The sequence below is a fragment of the Bos grunniens genome, chromosome 11 (genome assembly GCF_055505025.1).
Source record: "Bos grunniens cultivar Pamir isolate PY7600 chromosome 11, Bosgru_T2T1.0, whole genome shotgun sequence".
NCBI classification, from domain to species: domain Eukaryota; kingdom Metazoa; phylum Chordata; class Mammalia; order Artiodactyla; family Bovidae; genus Bos; species Bos grunniens.
In genome coordinates, this window is record NC_141175.1 from 77603453 (window position 1) to 77623293 (window position 19841).

A 19841-nucleotide genomic window follows, 5' to 3' on the forward strand; every position below is an offset into this window, starting at 1 on the left:
CTTTGTGACCCCCGTGTATATACCCTCCATGGAACTCTCCAGGCCAGAATACTGGAGTGGGTAGCCTTTCCTTTCTCCAGGGGATCTTCCCAACCCAGGGATCAAACCCAGGTCTCCTGCATTGCAGGCAGATTCTTTACCAGCTGAGCCACAAGGGAAGCAGATGCTACTAAACATCCTACAATGCACAGAATAAGCCCCTACAAGAAAGAATCTGTTACAAACTATCAGTAGTGCTGAGGTTGAAAAACCATGTCCTTACTTGATATTACTGAGTCATAAACTGTTCCAGATTTTACATTGCAATATGCATCAGAAAATTAATTGGACTAATAATTATTTTTAAAAATTAAAAATTCATGTAGTACTAAACTAAACTATAGTGTTTATACTGGTAGTCAGTTTTTTGTTTTTGTGTTTTTGATGTTTTAGTATAAAGGCGCACATGTAAAGCCAGGATTTGCTGAACATTTCTATAGTAACCCTGCAAGATACAAAGGAAGAGAAAACATGTTGGTATGTTTGATTTGTCTTTTTCTAAGATTTAAAATGATGATCTTACAGTTCTTTACTGACATGTTTTTGCGGGGGGGTTGTTTGTTTGTTTTAGTACTACGATACAATTGAAGATGCCCTTGGTGGGGTACAAGAAGCTCATTTTGATGGACTTATCTTTGTTCATTCTGGAATATATACTGATGAATGGATATATATTGAATCTCCAATCACCATGATTGGTGCAGGTATTTTGAAATGTGTTGTCATTAGAATTTTAATACTTTATTTATGTGGTGGATTTTTTAAAAATGCTGGTTACTTAAAATCCAGATGAACCTTGATAATATCTTAATTGTAGGAAAAAATTAGAAATGTCATGTATATTTTATATGATGGAAATGAAAACTTTAGAGTTCAGAAATTATAAATGTTTCCCTTGGGGGAATGTGTATAATTCTTGATGCCAATAGTTTGTCCAACTGCTTTAATTAATAAGGAGAAAAAAATATCTGTTTTATCTTGTATGTGAAAATACAGAGGCTAATGTTTTTATTGCTGTGTTTTTAATGAAACGAAATGTGCTTTTAAAATACTTTCCATGCTGTTTCAAAGTTGTTTTTATGGTCACAGTTCTAAAAATAAATGGAATGTTTGTTGAGCACTGATCAATTATTTGAAAATTTATGGGCTGTTTGATTTTTTTAAGGATACAGTAGTATAAGACCATTTTAAAATAGCGAGTAGTTGTTAACTAGTTAGTGAGATTTGCGTTTACTGCCCTTTCTTCTTCCCTCCCCTATTTCCACGACAAAGAAGAGTGAGAGAGAGTATAGAAAAATTTTGCCTACTGATTTTCATTATTTTCCAAATCAAGACCAGTACTGAAAATAAGTTTAAATAAAGATTCTTTCTTTCTCTCCTTGCTCACCATCCCCTTCTTTCTTCTTTCTGAACGTTGTTTTCTGGTGCTACTGGTAGTGATTTGGTTTCCACAAGAAACCCACATTTTAATGCCATTGCATTTGGTATTGAATACTATTTGTAGCTGAGTCTATTAAAAGTATTATTATACATGAATTTGAGTTACAGTGATGCTCAAATAATGTCCGTGTTAAGTATGACAAGTTATCTATTTGATAAAATGAGTATTAGTCCTGTCTACCCAATTCTAATGTTCCTTTAAAGTTCCCTCTCCAAAAGAACTACCCAATTTAAAACTGTGAAAGGGTTCTATTGAATTATTAGTTTTATGGCAGAGTATTTTTACTGACTAAGAAAGTAATTTTTTGATCTGTCTCATGAAAGTAATATGCTTTAAAATATTTTCTTCATAGCACCTGGAAAAGTAGCAGACAAAGTTATAATTGAAAACACTAGAGATTCAACCTTTGTTTTTATGGAAGGTTCTGAAGATGCTTATGTTGGATACATGACAATAAGGGTAAGAAATTATAAATTTTTAAGTACCTATATGGAAATATTTAAGGCTGTGGCTATTTATTTCAAACAAAATTTCTACTTTTCAGTTTAACCCTGATGACAAATCTGCTCAACACCACAATGCACATCACTGCTTAGAGATTACAGTAAATTGTAGCCCTATTATTGATCACTGTATTATCCGAAGTACATGCACAGGTTAGTGTTCCCATTATGTTTTATTATAAGCTAGTCATTGTGTTGCCCAATAGAATTTTAAATAAATTGTTTTTCTTACAGTTGGCTCTGCAGTATGTGTTAGTGGTCAAGGAGCATGTCCCACTATCAAGCACTGTAACATCAGTGACTGTGAAAATGTTGGACTTTATATAACAGATCATGCACAGGTATTTTTTAATTTTGTGGGGTTTTTCTTTTTCTGTTTTTTTTTTAAACTGTACTAATGTTTATTTCTGGTTAATTGTTGTAGGGAATATATGAGGATAATGAAATTTCCAATAATGCTTTAGCTGGGATTTGGGTTAAAAATCATGGAAACCCAATTATTAGACGGAATCATATTCATCATGGACGTGACGTTGGTGTGTTCACATTTGATCATGGCATGGTAAGAACACTTATTCTTAATTAAAAAAAAATACTAATTTATCAGTTAAATTCCAAATTGCTGAATTGAAGAGTATAAGTCTAAAAGAAGATTAAAAATTGAAATGAGTATGCAATATCAATTCTGTAAATTCTTGAATCTAACATTACATACATGTAGAGAAGATGGAGTCCTTAGAGAATTGATACAATCTTTGGGGAGAGTAAGGTCTAATCCAGTAGTTCTCAAATGTAAGTATGAATAAAAATCACCCAGATACAATAAATCAGAATTTTTCAGGATGGCACCCAGTATATGCATTTTTAGTAAGCACCATAAGTTAGTTTAATGCAGGTTGCTCTTTGTTTGTTTTGTGCCATGCTGCACAGCTTATAGAATCTTAGTTCTCCAACAGGGACTGAACCTGGGCCCTCAGCAGTGAGAGCATAGTGTCCTAACGTAACCACTGGACTGCTAGGGGATTCCTAACACCTAGTTTTTGTTGAAGTAATTTTTTAAAATCCTAGGACAGCATTGGCAACATTTTTTGTTGTTGGATGTCCAGGATGGGAGTCCAGGATGGGAGAGGAGGTTGTAATGTGGTAACAAGGGCATGATAAAGTTTTATTGCAATTATGTGGTAATAATCAAACAATTTTGGAACATTGAACTGGGACGTAGAAAAATTGTCTATTAACAAAGGAAGTTTATTTTCAACTGTTTGTGCCTAAAACCCTAACACAGAACCCTTTTTTTGCCCACCACTTGTGGCATGTAACATCTTAATTCCCCTACCAGGTATCAAACCCATACTCCCTCAGTGGAAGTACGGAGTCTTAACCACTGGACCTCCAAAGAAGTCTGCTAAACTCTGTTAAAACTGAAGTAGACCAGGAAGGAGTACCCTTTTGTTACATTCTGGTTAGATGTAAATAGTTTTATTAATAGACCCCCCAGTTCATTGTATTCCTGGGATAACTATAACCTGAGAAAAACAGTTCACTTAAAACTCATGCTGTATAGTTTGGGCCTGTAAATAAGAAAGCACAGTGGAGATGACCACTTGTCCTTCTCCAGCTAGAATTTAAAAATTGACTTTTTTTTTTTTTTGCAAATTGTAGTTCTTTTTTCCCAAGGAGTAGGAAAGAGGGGAGTTTGGAAATTGGAGGCTCTCAGCCGCAGTCCATGGGGTCGCTAAGAGTCGGATACGACTGAGTGACTTCACTTTCACTTTTCACTTTCATGCATTGGAGAAGGAAATGCACCCCACTCCAGTGTTCTTGCCTGGAGAATCCCAGGGACGGGGGAGCCTGGTGGGCTGCCGTCTATGGGGTTGCACAGAGTCGGACACGACTGAAGCGACTTAGCAGCAGCAGCAGCAGCAGAAGTATGGAGGCTATCAAAACATAAGACTCTTCAGAGAATTCATCCTGCCTGGGTTCAAAGCATAGCTTTGTGTAACCTTCAGCTCTTAACTTCTCGGAGCCTTGGACATGCACTAGCTCATTTATACAACACACATGGATTGGGTTCTGTGGTTGATGGCAATGATGGTCCTAATTTTTCACTCCTTCCTGTGGGCACACTCTTTGCTACATAATTTTGCAGTGTCCTCTCACTTTGCCCTTGACCCTGGGCTCAGCCATGCAACTTGCTTTGGTCAATTGGATGTTAGCAAACAAGATGAAGTCCAGAGCCTTGAATTGGGTATGTACCTCTGTCGTCACCATGAGAACATGCCCAGGGTAGCCCGTTGGAAGATGAAAGATGTGTGAAGCAGATTCACATTACGGAAGCCAGCCTAGATCAGCCTTTGTCCGGCTGGTCCCCAGCAAAAATCAGCAGAGTTACTTAGCCAACTCTCTGGTCAACTAGTTTGTCTAGATGTCTGAGAACAAAATCCTTTTTTTGGCATAAGCTGAGCTTTGGGGCTTTTGTTGTGCAGAATTATTGAGTCAGTGCAGCTACCATTACATGCTAGCCATTTCTACAAGCACTGACTACAAAGTTATGTAAGAGGATAATAGTGCCTATGTTGAAAGACCTTTGATGATTAAATAATAGAATACATAAAAAGTGCTTGTCTATTAAATGCTTTCTGCTATTTAAAAAAAAAAAGTCTTAAGAATCTACCCCCTCTTAGAGGCCTGTGTTGGTAATATTTTTTTCCCCCTAATTTTTTCTTTTTTTTTTTTTTTAATCACACCCTACCTGCGGCCTGTAGAATCTTAGTTCCCCAACCAGAGATTAGATCCCTGCCCACTGCATTGGGAGAGCAAAGTCTTAACCCATGGATCATGAGGGAAGCCCTAGCAATAATTCTTAAATGGAATTCTAAATGGAACTCATATTTTTGTAATGAAACTATACTATGCTAGTATTTATTTGCCTGTATTGCCTTTAGACTTTGCCCCAGAGTTACATATACAGTTTCAAGTATCATATTTATGCATGCCTCTGGTCTAATTCATAGATGATATGAGGTACCAAAATAACTTTAACCTGAGTAAATTTCCTCATTTTTAAAAGACCTAATGTTGATGGTCACTTACTAAAATTTATCAAATAGTATACTCTTCACACAGTCCCAGTACAGTTTACATTATATAGATTCAAGTTTATAAATTTTTAAAAAACAAATCTTGGGCGATCCTACAGATATAAATCTCATCAATCCTTAATGGAAATATATAAATTATATAGACTTATAAGGAAAAGATGGGAATAAAAGCATATCTTGGGCCTCTCATCTATTTTAGTATTGTGATACAATCCTTTAAAATCCTTTGGTAGAATGTTCTTTATTATTAAGGTGTTTTTTGTGTTGGTTTCCATGATTGGTAGAGTATTACTAAGGTTAACCTTTTTAAAGTTTGACTTTGTTTTTTAATAGAACTTCAGAGAACATCAGAGTAAATATTTAAATTAGTTTCTGTACTGTTCTCTGAAATTGTCTTTCCTCTTCCTTGTCTATGACCTGCTTAGAATTTAAACTCCTATATTGGCAAGAATGAATGGTGAAAGAATTTCTGACATTTCTTTAAATCTTAATGTTTTAAAATATTACATGCCGTGTATAAAAGACATCCCTAGAATTTCAAAGGGTATGGTTCTAGAGTTTGTCATAATTAACTGCATGTTTAAACTTTTGAAAAATTATAAAAAATACTTTATATTTCAAACCTCTGTACTCCATCATTTGTATCCTTATTTTTCTTTAGTGCTTTATAACATTTCTATTCCTACAGTTATTGGTCTGTGTTTATATTTATTAACCTTCAGTCCTTTTATCACAGTTTTTCCATTCCTGATTTTATTTTGATTCATTCTTGGTATGGCTATTCTGTCATCTAGCCATTTTGATTTTGTTTATTTTTAAAAGAAAGGCTTATGGGTATTGTAGCTTGAATTCTTCCCACTTGAAAATGTCTACCCATTAACCTTTTAACTTTGCTGAGTATATAGTTTTTTATTTTCGTTCACTCAGAATTGCGTAGTCATTTTGTATTTCTAGAACTGAGGGTGACTGAGGAGTCTGAGATCATTCTGGGTTTTTGTTTTTGTTTTTTCCTTTCTGATGGAGATTTGCTTTTCTGTTTCAGTTATCCATGTGATTTTTTTGTTATATGTTAATAGTTGTTTTTTTTTTTTTACTACTTTTCTGCTTCATATGTTCCTTTCTTTAGAAACTTAGTTATCTTCTCTATTACTTATGTTGTTCTATATTATTCCGTTCTTTTCCTTTGTTCTGTGCTGTGCTAAGTTGCTTCAGTCATGTGTGACTCTTGGCAGTCCCATGGACTGTAGCCTACCAGGCTCCTCTGTCTGTGGGATTCTCCATGCAAGAATACTGGAGTCGGTTGCAGTGCCCTCCTCCAGGGGACCTTCCCGACCCAGGGATCAAACGCACGTCTCTACGTCTTCTGCTTTGGCAGGCGGGTTCTTTACCACCAGCACCACCTGCGATTCTGTGTAATTTCCTCAAATCTGTGTCTTTTACTATGTCTACATATCTTTGTCTCTTTTTCTATTTTGTTTCCAGTATGGTTTTTATATCTGATTTTTTTAATGTGTTTTTGTTTTATGGAATCCTTCTTGCATATATAAAACTGGAGACAATATTGTAATGAATTTCCCATGTATCCACCCTCCGTATTCAAACTTTCAATTCATGGTCAGTTTTATTTCATCTGTACTTCCTCATACATTGCTTATTCTCTTCTTTATTCTGAATTATTTTGAAGCAAATCTCAGATATCATCGTCTCATCTGTAAACATTTCAGCATGTATCTTTCTTTTAAAGGTAGGATTCCTTCTTTTTCTTTTACATAACCACAGTGCCATTCTCACTCCTAAAATAATTTTTCAATCAACATCTACAGTTCCCCAATTCTTTGTGGTTTTTTGTTTTAATATTCAGTCTGTTGCAGAGTGTTATTTTCATAAAGTAAAATTAAAATACAGCAGTAGCAAATTGTTATAAAAATTTCAAGATATGTATTCTAAGTTTATGAATTTAACTCATGATAGATTGACAGGAGACAAAAACTATGTTGAAGTATGGTTTTCCTCTGCTCCTTTTTACTTTGGATAATCCTCTTTAGATAAAAAATGCAAGTTTTAGATAATAGAAGTTGTACATTAGTGTGTGTCTTCAGATTTTCTTCTTGTGCCTAAATTATTTCTATGAAAATATTACTGTGGGATTATTTCCTTCCTCTCCTGTGTTCTGTTCATGACACTAGATGTCACTACTTAGTAGATCATTGGTTATGCTTGCTTATTAAAACAGTTACTTGGGGAAACATACCTTGCTAAAGGTAGCTCTCACCTTTGTCTTCCTTATCCAGATATCACAGTATTAGGCAAGTGTTTGATAGAGTATAGTTTGGGATTGTAGACATTTATTTCAATGAAGATAACATATTTTTCTTTTTATTCATTCCTTTTATCTGGAGAGTTTAAGAGGAACTCTTGAATGACTTTCATTCTGCCATCTTTAATAAAGACTTTCAATTCAAAAAATTTTAATGAAAAAATATTTAATCTCACCTTCTATTAATCAATGTTAATTTTTTTAGCTTGGTAGAATGATCATTTTTAAGGACATATATCAAAGATTTAGAAATGCTTGTGCTGAAAAGTTAACAAGCTTTTATTTTAGAATATAGAAGAAGCTGTTAGCAATCTGGTATCTTCTGGTAGGGAAATAAATCATTTTATAATAAGGAATAGTCTGGGAAAATGTCTGTGCCCTTGGAGTTTTGTATATATATTAGAGCTTTCATGGTTTGCGTCTTAAAAGGCAGAGTAGAATTACGTTTACTACTTAGAGTCCATTACACCATTTTGCACTAAAGGCATTTCTTAACAAAATAGATGCATTTCATTAAAATGTATTTTAAAGCAAAATTACACTAACTGAATCCTTCAATTCATAACAGTAGGTTAGTTTTCTTATGATATTATAAAACTATGTGTGTCAACCAAATGTTGCCCTGACTGTAATAAAATCACAGTTGTAGCAATGTAAAAGATTCTAAGAGCATGAAGAAGAAAAAATTTTCTTTCAAAAACTTTTTGCTACTTTCTTTTCTTGAAAGTTCTCTTAAAACAAAAGATACAGATTATAACTCCCATCTTTGATAGAACTAGGAGACATTTTTAACCTCTAAATTACAGTGTGGTAAAATAAGCATGTGCCTATGATCATGGTAACCAGTTCAGATTAGAGCAGGTTCTAAAATTGCTTATATTCAGGAAGAACCTAATGTGAATACAAATATATTAAGAAGTGATTGAGGGGCCTCCCTGGTGGTCCAGTAGTTAGGAAACCACCTGCCAATGCAGGGGACACCATTTCCATCCGTAATCCAGGAAGATCCCACGTGCCTTGGGGCAACGAAGCCCATGCGCCACAACTACTGAGCCCACACTCTAGAGCCTGCGAGCTGCAACTACAGAAGCCCACACACTCTAGAGCCTGTGCTCTGTAACAGGAAAAGCCACTGCAATAAGAAAGCCCACGTGCTGCAAGTAGAGAGTAGCCCCTGCTCACCACAACTTGAGAAAGCCCACACGCAGCAACAAAGACCCAGCACAGCCAAAAATTAAAAAAAAAAAAAAAAAAAAAGAAATGATTAGAAATTCCCTGGCAGTCAACTGGTTAGTACTCCAGGCTTTCACTGACAAGTGCATGGGATCTATCCCTGGTCTTCCGACAGGGAGTCCCTGCAAGCTGGGCCTTGCAGCCACCAAAAAAAAAAAAAAGTGATTTAAACAACTAGTAGCAAGTTTAGGATAGAATTATCACTGGATGTCTAAGCAAAAGAGAACAAGATAATTGTAGAAGAGCAAAATCTCATCTTTCGTAATAGGAGATCAGCACATAATACCTAAAACTGCAAACTCAAGATAGTACGCATTTTCACTTAAAAATATGAAAGTCAGTCAAAAGAATTGAAAATGGGGACCTCTGGACAAGGGAAAATAAAGAAAGGGACTGCTGTTTGCCTTAGTAAACTTGTGGGTCCTAGTTGACTCTCCTAAGTGTGCAAAACCAAAACCTAAAGAAAACAAGTAATTCACTGGTGGTCTAATGGATAGAATTATGCACTTTCACAGCTGAGGGCTTGGGTTCAGTCCTTGTTCAGGGAACTAAGATCCAGCAAGATGTATGTATGGTGTTGCCAAAAAAGCAACCATGCAGTTGAAAATTTTCTAGTAGATACACTGTAGCAAAGTATACTTGCAGTACTGTATGTTGTACTAGCACAGCTGGAACATGACAGTGTCCTGTCACTGGAATCTTCATAGAAGCCCAGTAAATAGCATACCTTTTCCTGCTGCATTGTGAGCAAATTAAGAAATCAAAGCTATGAAGTAGCATAAGGAGGTTAAAATATCAACTTCATTTCCCTTAAAGGTTAAATTGGAGGATATAACTTAGAATGAGAACTAAATGGGTCTGTTTAACTGAACCCTGGAATAAAATGCACTTATCTACTTAGTCACAGGCAATGTTCATGGTATGGTAAAGAAGGTATATTCCCCTAAGGGCAGCTCACTTGAGGGAGAAAAAGAGTGAAGCTGAATTGAGCATACTCAGTTTATTCTTTCCCAAGTTTACCATTCAGGGTATATCATTCAACTCGTGACAGAAACAAGTTGAGCTCCCTTCTCAATGATGAAAACATCAAAATGTTGAATTGTTCCAAACTGTCATTAATCTCTTTCAGTTTAATCTCTTTCACAATTGTTGTTTCTTTGATGCTCAGTTTTGCCATAATAGTCTGTATACACCTGGTGTTGATCCAATTTTTTTTTATATAAATCAAAGAAGAAAAAATTTTTTCATGTATTAAGGAACTATTTTTGATGCAATCCCCCAATTTTTTTAAAAAGAGTAAGTTTATAACCTATATGTTAACAGGTATAAGTTGTAAGTGATTTGTACTTTATTTGTGGGAAATGAAACCTGAAAACTACTTCTAAATGTTATTCTCAGACATTTTCTTAAAGAGTTAAATATGTAGTATATTAGAATACTCAGAATTACATCCTGTTTTAACCTCTACTAGATTTGGCAAAAAGTTTATCAAGTCATGTTTGAGTGCTTACCATGTGTAAAATCTTAAATAGATGCTCCAGAAGTTAGTAAAAGAGGCACCCTTTCTCTTCAGAAGCTTATAATTGGTAAAAATGGATATAACAAGTTAAGCACAAGATAGTACATGGAAGTAGCATAAGAAAATACTTAGTGTGAAAGGGAATTTAATGAGAGGGGAACACATTCAGTTTTTGAAGGGAGGTAGACAAGGAGTATGAAATGGCTTTCATACTCCTAGGAGTGCTGTCATTTAACTCTCTCATTTTTTCCTCTAACATTCAGTCTGACTGGGTCTTAGAATTTAAGATATCAGTATTACAGTAATGTTTATTATCTTTAGAAAATAAGTAACATATATCCATTGTAGAAAGTTTAAGAAATTTAGAGAAGCATAAAGGATACATTAAGCATGCATAATACCACTATTCATTTAATCACACTCTCATATTCTTGTTTTATCCTTCAGGTTTGTTTTTTGTTGTTGTTTTTTTGTTTTTTCAAATAAAATTGAGTCATATTGAATGTATATTATCTTAAAGTACAGTGTATACTGTTCTTTTCACTAAACATGATAGCATGTATAACATGAGCCTAGATCTTCACAACATTTTGAGTCAGTTCTCTCTTACTGTGCTAAGATGAACATTATTATGTCTTTTACTGTAGTCTCTGATTATGTCCTTTGGTCAGCTTTTTAATAGTTGATTTTTTGGGGACATTTTTAAGGTTTTCTTTAATACTTAAACCTTTTGTTGAATATGTATTCTTACTCGGTAATGGTATTTATTTGCATTTATTGAATAAATCTTTCCCTGTTTTTCTTTCCTGGCTTTGAATATACTCACATTAATTAAGAGGATTTAATTAATTCAAATTAATTAAACTGAAATGCTTAAAACATTTAAATGTTTATAATTTTAAATTTAGTATATATCTGTCTCTCTTTCATTCTTAACTCTTGAATGTTTCTAATACTTAATTTGGAGGTATACATTTAAAAGGTTTTTTAATGTCATTTCTTTTTGGAAAGTAGCCTTACCTTCAGGCTTAATTTCTGTATTTTCCAGGGTTACTTTGAAAGCTGCAACATACACAGAAACCGGATAGCAGGCTTTGAAGTAAAGGCTTATGCTAACCCCACAGTGGTTCGATGTGAAATTCATCATGGGCAGACTGGGGGAATATATGTTCATGAAAAAGGAAGAGGACAATTCATAGAGAATAAAATCTATGCAAACAACTTTGCAGGTGTATGGATTACCTCAAATAGTGACCCAACAATAAGGTATTTCTATATAATTATGGAAGAGAATTATATTTTCACTTTATGTTTTATGTTATAAAAAGAGTTAAGATACTTAGCTTTAACTCTATTTTTCCTAGACACCTGATTACTATAAGATAGATAAAAGTCTGTGCATCTGAATGAACATAGCTATTGCATTTATTTTGCGGTGTTTTGTTTTTTATTAGTGATCTCATCCATGTAACCTCTATTTTTTATGAAAAATTGCAAATGCTGTGGTTTTCATTTTAAATTCATCAAACTTCATTATAGATGAGTAAATAGGGCTGTGATCTTCTCTTGGAATCTGAATGATCTGTCTTGTCCTTTTTCTTTCTGAGATCAGATAGTTAGGTTATTAATTATCTCTTAAGATATTTGGACAAAGAGACCAAGAATAACAAAAGAGTCAAAACTTTAAGCTGTCAGTTCCTGACACTCCCTCTGGCCACAGCAAGGAAACAAACAGATCCAGTCTTTTTTATTATTATGTATTTTATTTTTGGCTCTGCTGGGAGTTCGTTGGTGCACGTGGACTTTCTCTAGTGGCAGAGAGTGGAGTCTCCTCTCTAGTTGCAGTGTGTGGGCTTCTCGTTACAGTGGCTCCTCTTGTTTCAGAGCACAAACTCTAGAGCGTGGGCTCAGTACTTGTGGCACATGGGCTTAGTTGCCCCACTGCTTGTGGAATCTTACAATGTCCCCTGCATTGGGAGGTGGATTTTTAACCACTGGACCACCAGGGGAATCCACAGATCCAGTCTTACAGGCATTGGCTAAGACTTGTAAAACAGAGCTATGATAATGAAATCAATGACCATGAATTATTTCTGTAAAATTGTTTTCCACTGGCTTTATGAAAGTTGATTGTGTGATTTCCATCTTAATTACTATTCAACAAATGCTTGTAGATGAGCTAAGAAAAGTTCTTTTAAATGGATTAGCTCCTCTTTTGTAAATTTTAATAAGTTGTGTTATTGTTTCCTTTGACCTCGCTTCTTGTGGGATCCTAGTTCTCTGACCAGAGATCAGACCTGGGCCCTCTGAAGTGGAAGTGTAGTGTCCTAACCACTGGACTGTCTGGGAGTTCCCTGAATTAGCACTTTTGAGGGGAATTTCTAAGAATGCTGCTACTGCTGCTGCTAAGTCACTTCAGTCGTGCCCAACTCTGTGCGACCCCACAGACGGCAGCCCACCAGGCTCCCCTGTCCCTGGGATTCTCCAGGCAAGAACACTGGAGTGGGTTGCCATTTCCTTCTCCAGTGCATGAAAGTGAAAGTGAAGTCGCTCAGTCATGTCTGACTCTGAGCGACCCCATGGACTGCAACCCACAAGGCTCCTCCGTCCATGGGATTCTCCAGGCAAGAAAGCTGGAGTGGGGTGCCAGCATCTCAAATACTAGATGGCTTTTCCAAAGCTTTAAGTCTTAGAATTAAAAGGAAATCATCTAGTTTCTCATTTCATAAATTAGGAAGCTGAGGCTCGTAGAAGTTAAATAATTTTCTAAGGTCACGTGAACATGGCTGGGCTTTTAATAAAACAAGCAAGCTTTTCTGAATAGATTCTTTTGTGTGTTTTTTATTTCCCCACATGATTATAGGGGGAATTCTATATTTAATGGAAATCAAGGTGGAGTTTACATCTTCGGTGATGGACGAGGCCTTATTGAAGGAAATGACATTTATGGTAAATGTATTTTGTTCTATAAAATTTTAGAACCTGGCCTGTGTTCCTGTCATTAGTAAATGGACCATTTTGAAACCTTCTGAATAGGAGAACTGATCTAGGTTCTTTAAATTCTCAATAAAGATTATTCTGTGACATTTATTCACTTAACAAACATTTACTGAGTATCTACGATGTATTAGGCACTGTTCTACATACTAGGGATGAAAATAAAACTAAGACCCTATTCTCACAGAGTATCTGCAGTTCCCTTAATTCACTCCATTGTTTAGCAATTTCTGTGGTAGTTTAATACACTTTGGTACTAATTAGAAAGGGAAAATACTCCTCATTAAAACTTTTGAGGTATTAATTCAGCAAACAATTATTAGGTATCTGTGTGCTAGACACTGATATGTTCCTGGGTGTCCTCTTTTGCTAATACTTACTGGATAATACACATAATTTTACTGATTGCTAGGTACTTTTTTGAGTACCTTACTTGAATTAAGTCATATAATATTTACATCAACCCTGTGAAGTAGGCACTATTAAATATCCCCCACTTACTGGTCAGGAAACAAAGGTACAAAGAGGTTTAAGCAGCTTAATCAAAGTCACATAGGAAATAAGTCAAATTCCTGGGAGTCAAAACTTAACAGCCTGGCTCCAGCATCTCTGGTCGTAACCACTATTCTTAGACTGCCTGCAATCCTTCTGCATCTTCTTACACTCCTAGTTCCCTTAGTTTTGTTCTGAAATGTTCATGGATCATAAGTGTCTTTCTGAATATGACATATTTCACAGAATTGCGCTCTTACTATGTTCCATTAGGCTCCATATGTTGATATTGTAACTTTTATTTTTAAATAGGCAATGCATTGGCAGGAATTCAGATTAGGACAAACAGTTGTCCAATTGTTCGACATAACAAAATTCATGATGGCCAGCATGGTGGAATTTATGTGGTAAGTTAATAAATACAGTTCTAGAACTTCATGAATTAAAGTCGGGGTAGAAAAGAAAGAAAGTACAAAATTATGTCTACCTGTAAGTAGGCCATATTCAACTTTTTCTCTCTCCCAGTGTATGAATGATGTAATATTTTGTGTGTAGTGCTCTATAGTTTTGTCAACTGACTAAATTTAAGCATAGGAGATACACCTTTTTATTGAAATATCTAATTATAATGGCAGTATGGGCTGAACGCATACAACAAATGGTTGGTAGTCTGAGTTATATTTGTTACACTAGAATTTGGCCAGTGTGATTACTGTATGAGTCTCTGAGATTTTCCAAAACTGTTAATTAAAATCATAATATCACTGAGTATTAGTAATACTAGACTTGAATATTTTTATCTTCTGAAAAAGCCATTTGACATGATGTTGAAACATAATTAAGCATCTTACAAAATTCGTGTATTCGTCCTGTGTCTTCTGTCATCATAGTATCTGACACTGTTATTAGAGTAAGAAAATGAGAATTTCAGAAAGGTCCTTGTGTGATGCCAGGTGTGAGTCTAATTTTTATTCCTAGTTCTAGAAATGTTCATGTCTTAAATCTTCTACTAAAAATAAAAATGTTAGTAACTTGAACCTTGTTTTGAACCAGTGATAGGTTGAAATAATTATTAACTTCCTAAGTGAGAGAACTTTGGTTTGTTTTATATCTTAGAATGAGATAAGAAAATCCAGTGCTACTATTCTTACCATAATAGATTTAAAAATACAAAAATACACAAAGGACAGTATAAAACCTTTGAGCTTAAACTCAGGTAAAGACTAGGTAAGAGAATGTTACCAGTTAGCTCTTTTTTTTTTTTTTGGTCATAATTTGTCTCAAAAGGTAGACTATACTGTAAATTACTTGGCTTATACAAGATACCTATTATAGTCAATAACTTTTATTTAGCATGAGAAAGGACAAGGCGTAATAGAAGAGAATGAAGTCTATAGTAATACTCTGGCCGGAGTCTGGGTGACAACTGGCAGCACTCCAGTACTGAGAAGAAACAGGATACATAGTGGCAAGCAGGTAAGGTTATGTTTGACTTAGTATGGGAAATTATTGTTTTATAAACACATTTTTTTAATTTGAAAAAAATCTTTATTAATTTTAGGTTGGTGTTTATTTTTATGACAATGGACATGGAGTACTAGAGGACAATGATATTTATAATCATATGTATTCAGGGGTTCAGATAAGGTAAATGTTTTCACATTTGGCTTTCTTCGGGGAGGGAATTGTGAGTGTGTAGGGTAAATAGAAAAAATTACCTAGTTATTAAATGCTCAATTTTTATTCCTCCTTTTGTATGTGTGTTCATACTCTTGGCTTAAATTGTGTGTAAGTTTTGGCTGAATGGCACATATGCCATAAGAGCTCATTTCCACTGTTGTGTCATCCGGTGTGACAGTCCTTATCAGCTATCAGTGTACTCTATCATATTGGAGAGTGGAAAGCTATGTAAAAATACCTGTAAGGTACCTACATGTCATAGGTACTTATTAAATGGGAGCTTCTGTTTTTATGCTCGTTCTGCAAAATTATTAGGCTTTAAATCCTTCTTTCTTGTATTTTACCAGTTTTTGGAATTGCAGTAGTCCTGATCATATTTTATTTTACATATGAGGGGAGCATATAATAATAAATGTTACTTAATCTAACATCCTCAGTTTAGTTTACGTATTAGGAGACTGTGTAGTAATAATCTATAGCTAAGTCTGTTCTGTGGGAAGATAGAATTATGCAAAATTAAGCCCGTTTCCTCACTGACAGACTTCTCAGAGTATCTTGAAGGTGATGTTTAATTATGTTGTTAATTCTTAAAGTGATTATTGTGGGTTTTCTTACTGTTAACATGGGATGTGGGAGCAGAAGCAGTGAGATGGCATTACTTTCTATTCTATCCATAGGACTGGAAGCAACCCCAAAATTAGGCGCAACAAAATCTGGGGAGGACAGAATGGTGGAATTCTAGTTTATAATTCTGGTATGTTTAATCTTTTACCTTTTTTTTTTTTTTCAGTGATATTGTCTTTAGAAATATACTTTCTAAATAACATAACCTAAAATTTTCCATTTATAGGTCTAGGCTGTATAGAAGACAATGAAATATTTGACAATGCAATGGCTGGAGTCTGGATTAAGACAGATAGTAATCCTACACTAAGAAGAAATAAAATCCATGATGGAAGAGATGGTGGCATCTGTATATTTAATGGGGGTCGAGGTATTGTTGTTAAGTTTGCATTAGTTAAAAACCCAGTTTTCCATTATTCTTCCATATCTTTAATGATCAGTGACATTGCCAGTTAATGTCATTGTGAAGGAATCACGGTCGTTCTTATTAAATCTTGAGATGGCTTAGGAGGTTAGTGCCTAGAGTTAAAGGAGACATGTTTGCAGAATTTTCCTTCTCCTGTTATAGCTACTTTGTGCCGCTTTTTTAAGGCTTTTTTGGTAAGGCTTTTTTAAGGTAGCAGAATTTGTTTACACCCCCTCTCTGGGCTTTTTATTATCCAGAATAGTGATATGATTATAATAAATTTTAAAGTCAAGTTATAGAACTAGATGTGAAAAATTAATTGATCTGTAAATATATAAAAATGTTTGTAGTCAGTAAGTATTGCTTATTTGTACCTGTTCACAACCATCTTTGTTGGAGAATTGAATTATTGAAGCCAAGATGTGCTCAGTTTGGTATCCATAAACGTCAAATCAACTTTGCATTGAGGCAAAAGCTTACAGTCCCTGCCTCTTGCCAGTTCATTTTGTTCAGAGACTATCGAATGCAGATTATCACCATTCCTGAAATATCAGTAACCCAACATCATACATACCTTGTATAGAAGATTAGCTAGTAATTACTCTAACATAACAAGACTTAATCAACAAAATGTACTGCTACCACCAAGCAGCATGATTCCATCAATGATAAAGACTCTCAAGAAGCTTATAATCTAGTAGTTCAGTAAATGATGTAATCCTCTGATAGGATTCTTTATTAGATACAATGAGGAAACACAGTACAGAATTGTTGGTTTTATTTGTAAGGTGTTGGAAAAGGTTCTGGAGTAAAAGCACTCTTGAACTGTGTCTTGAAAAAATGAGTATTTACTGGTAAGATGAGGGGTAGGGATTTGAAGCCCATTCTGGTATAGAAAGTAATTATTTCACTCTTTCATTTGTTCTAGTATATACTTACTAATTTGGAGAAGGCAATGGCACCCCACTCCAGTACTCTTGCCTGGCAAATCCCATGGACGGAGGAGCCTGGTGGGCTGCAGTCCATGGGGTCAGGAGTCGGACACGACTGAGTGACTTCACTTTTACTTTTCACTCTCATGCATTGGAGAAGGAAATGGGAACCCACTCCAGTATTCTTGCCTGGAGAATCCCAGGGACGGGGGAGCCTGATGGGCTGCCGTCTCTGGGGTCGCACAGAGTCGGACACAACTGAAGCGACTTACCAGTAGCATACTTATTAATTGAACATACCTGTGCTTAACACTGTGATACAGATACTGAAGATAAAATGGTGAATATAAAACAGTACTACCTCCAGAAAGTTTATGGTCTAATGGAGTGGCACATGGTAAGCTACAGTCTAAAAGGAAACAGTGGTTTAGTAAGGCAAGAGATCTGAAAGTTGAGGCTGGAACGGGGCCAGGGCCCAAATCGTTAAAGGTTTTATTTTTATATATGCAGTGTAATGAAAAGGCTTTGTATGTATGCAGTAGTTTGGACTAGACCTTAGCAGTAGTACTTGAGGAGCCTGTAGTGGACATCTGCAAGATTAGAGGTAGGATCTTGGAATAGTCAGGCTTCTCCTGTGGCTTAGTGGTATAAAGAATCTACCTGCAGTGCACGAGTCAAGGAGACACGTGTTTGATACATGGGTCGAGAAGATCCCCTGGAGGAGGGCATGGCAACCCACTCCAGTATTCTTGCCTGGAGAATCCCATGGACAGAGGGGCCTGGTGGGCTACAGTCCGTGGGGTCACAAAGAGTTGGACACAACTGAAGTGACTTAGCATGCATGCACTCAGGCACTTGGAGTAGTCTTTTCTAGGAGAAAAGGAATTTACAGGTTAATACTTAACAATTACAGATAGATCAGATGTGTACAGAAATAAAAGCATTTCATGTCTTCAGGGAGCAGAGAAACACTAGTACATAACTAAATATGATTCAGTGTACATAAGTAGGTTTTATAGGAGTCATGTTAATACTTATTTAGTACTGTGTACTTTTACATGTATTAACTAATCCTCATAATAACCCTATTGTGGTAGGTACTATTATGCCTATTTTACTGATAAGGAAATTGAAATAAAGAGAAGTAATTTGCCCAGAGTTTGGAAGTGGCTAAGTCAGTATTTGAAGGCATGAAGTCTGATTCCTCAGTCTACTCTTAATCACTGTTATCATCCCAGAAGAGAGAATAATTAATTTGATAGAGGAAAACCAAAAACCTCCCAGAGGAAGTGACATTAAGAAGACAGACTATGACACTGCAGAAAGAGGAAATAATATAAATCAAAGGCAAGAGATAAAAATGTATAGCATTTTTATTACTTTACTTTTTTACTTTTATTACTTTTACATTTTTTATTACTTACACATTACAAAGTGTAAGTAATTAGTGAAACAAGAGGGGTAGGTTGGGGGAATATTTTGAAAGACTGTAAACAGCAAGTTAAATTTTAAACTTTATTCTGTAAGTTTTTTATATTGATAAAGGGATATGATAGAGTTATAGGAAATTTGGGAAAACAATAGCAGAATAGAGACCAAAGTAAAGAAAACTGATCAAGGAATGCTGATAGTGGCTAGAAAGAATTGGGGCTTGAATCTAAAGCATGGAGAATGCAAAGATCCTAAAATACTTCAAAGGAATTAATTCAGCAGTGTTGAGTAAGAATCAGCTTTATGCCTTGTGCCTGGGCACTGGTGATGCAGTGGTAAGCTATACATGATCCTTGCAACCATGGGACTTCCAGTTTATTGGTTAGAATGGTTATCTGCTAATTTTAAAATTATTGCTTAAATTCTACTTTAAGTATTTGTGAATTACTAAACAAACTTTCAGTTGAAAAACTAGTCCTATGAATTTTATAGTCCAGTTAATAAGAAACTAAAAGAAAACCTAAATACCACCAAAAAGACAGTAAAATTTGCTATGTGGATTAGCCCTAACCTGGGGAAATATTTCATTATAGGTCTCCTTGAAGAAAATGATATTTTCAGGAATGCTCAAGCAGGTGTTCTAATCAGCACTAATAGTCATCCAGTCTTGAGGAAAAACAGAATATTTGATGGATTTGCTGCAGGTTTGTATTTTGTTACCTGTAGCTTGTTTGCTGTACATTAAATTGATTCTTGGTATATCATTGCTTAATAACTAAAGGTGTGCAGTGTGCTGTGGAAGTTGGCCGAATGCTTGTTTACAATTGCTTTTAAGAGCACCTAATCCAAGTTTTGGATTCAGTCCACGAGGTTGCAGAGTTGGACATGACTTAGTGACTGAGCTCACACAGTCCCAAGTTTTGGATTCTTCTACTCTAAGCCAAACTTACAATATTGTTCTTGTAGTTCAGTAGTAATTAAGAATCATTAATTGGATAGAGTAACTACTGGCTACCATTAGGAATAAAGATAAAATGCAAGCCCTCTGGCCTCACAAATAATGTTTTTTTAAAGATATTGGTAAGTAAAATTCAAGTGTTATGCATATATTTCAACGTTTTGCCAG

At 35.3% G+C, this 19841-nt stretch overlaps 1 protein-coding gene across 3 annotated transcripts in view; it reads left to right on the forward strand.

Moving 5' to 3' along the window:
• The window catches only part of FBXO11 (F-box protein 11), a 112003-nt gene that overhangs the window by 89187 nt on the left and 2975 nt on the right, over positions 1-19841 (forward strand). For all 3 annotated transcript variants that reach the window (XM_086327081.1, XM_086327082.1, XM_086327083.1), the window contains 14 exons: positions 433-516; positions 611-743; positions 1833-1939; positions 2025-2136; positions 2218-2324; positions 2408-2545; positions 11202-11419; positions 13017-13102; positions 13955-14049; positions 14996-15118; positions 15204-15289; positions 16000-16076; positions 16173-16316; positions 19309-19419. In XM_086327081.1, coding sequence (XP_086183207.1) covers positions 433-516; positions 611-743; positions 1833-1939; positions 2025-2136; positions 2218-2324; positions 2408-2545; positions 11202-11419; positions 13017-13102; positions 13955-14049; positions 14996-15118; positions 15204-15289; positions 16000-16076; positions 16173-16316; positions 19309-19419 — 1621 coding nt within the window. The remainder of the gene's footprint in view (positions 1-432; positions 517-610; positions 744-1832; positions 1940-2024; positions 2137-2217; positions 2325-2407; positions 2546-11201; positions 11420-13016; positions 13103-13954; positions 14050-14995; positions 15119-15203; positions 15290-15999; positions 16077-16172; positions 16317-19308; positions 19420-19841) is intronic.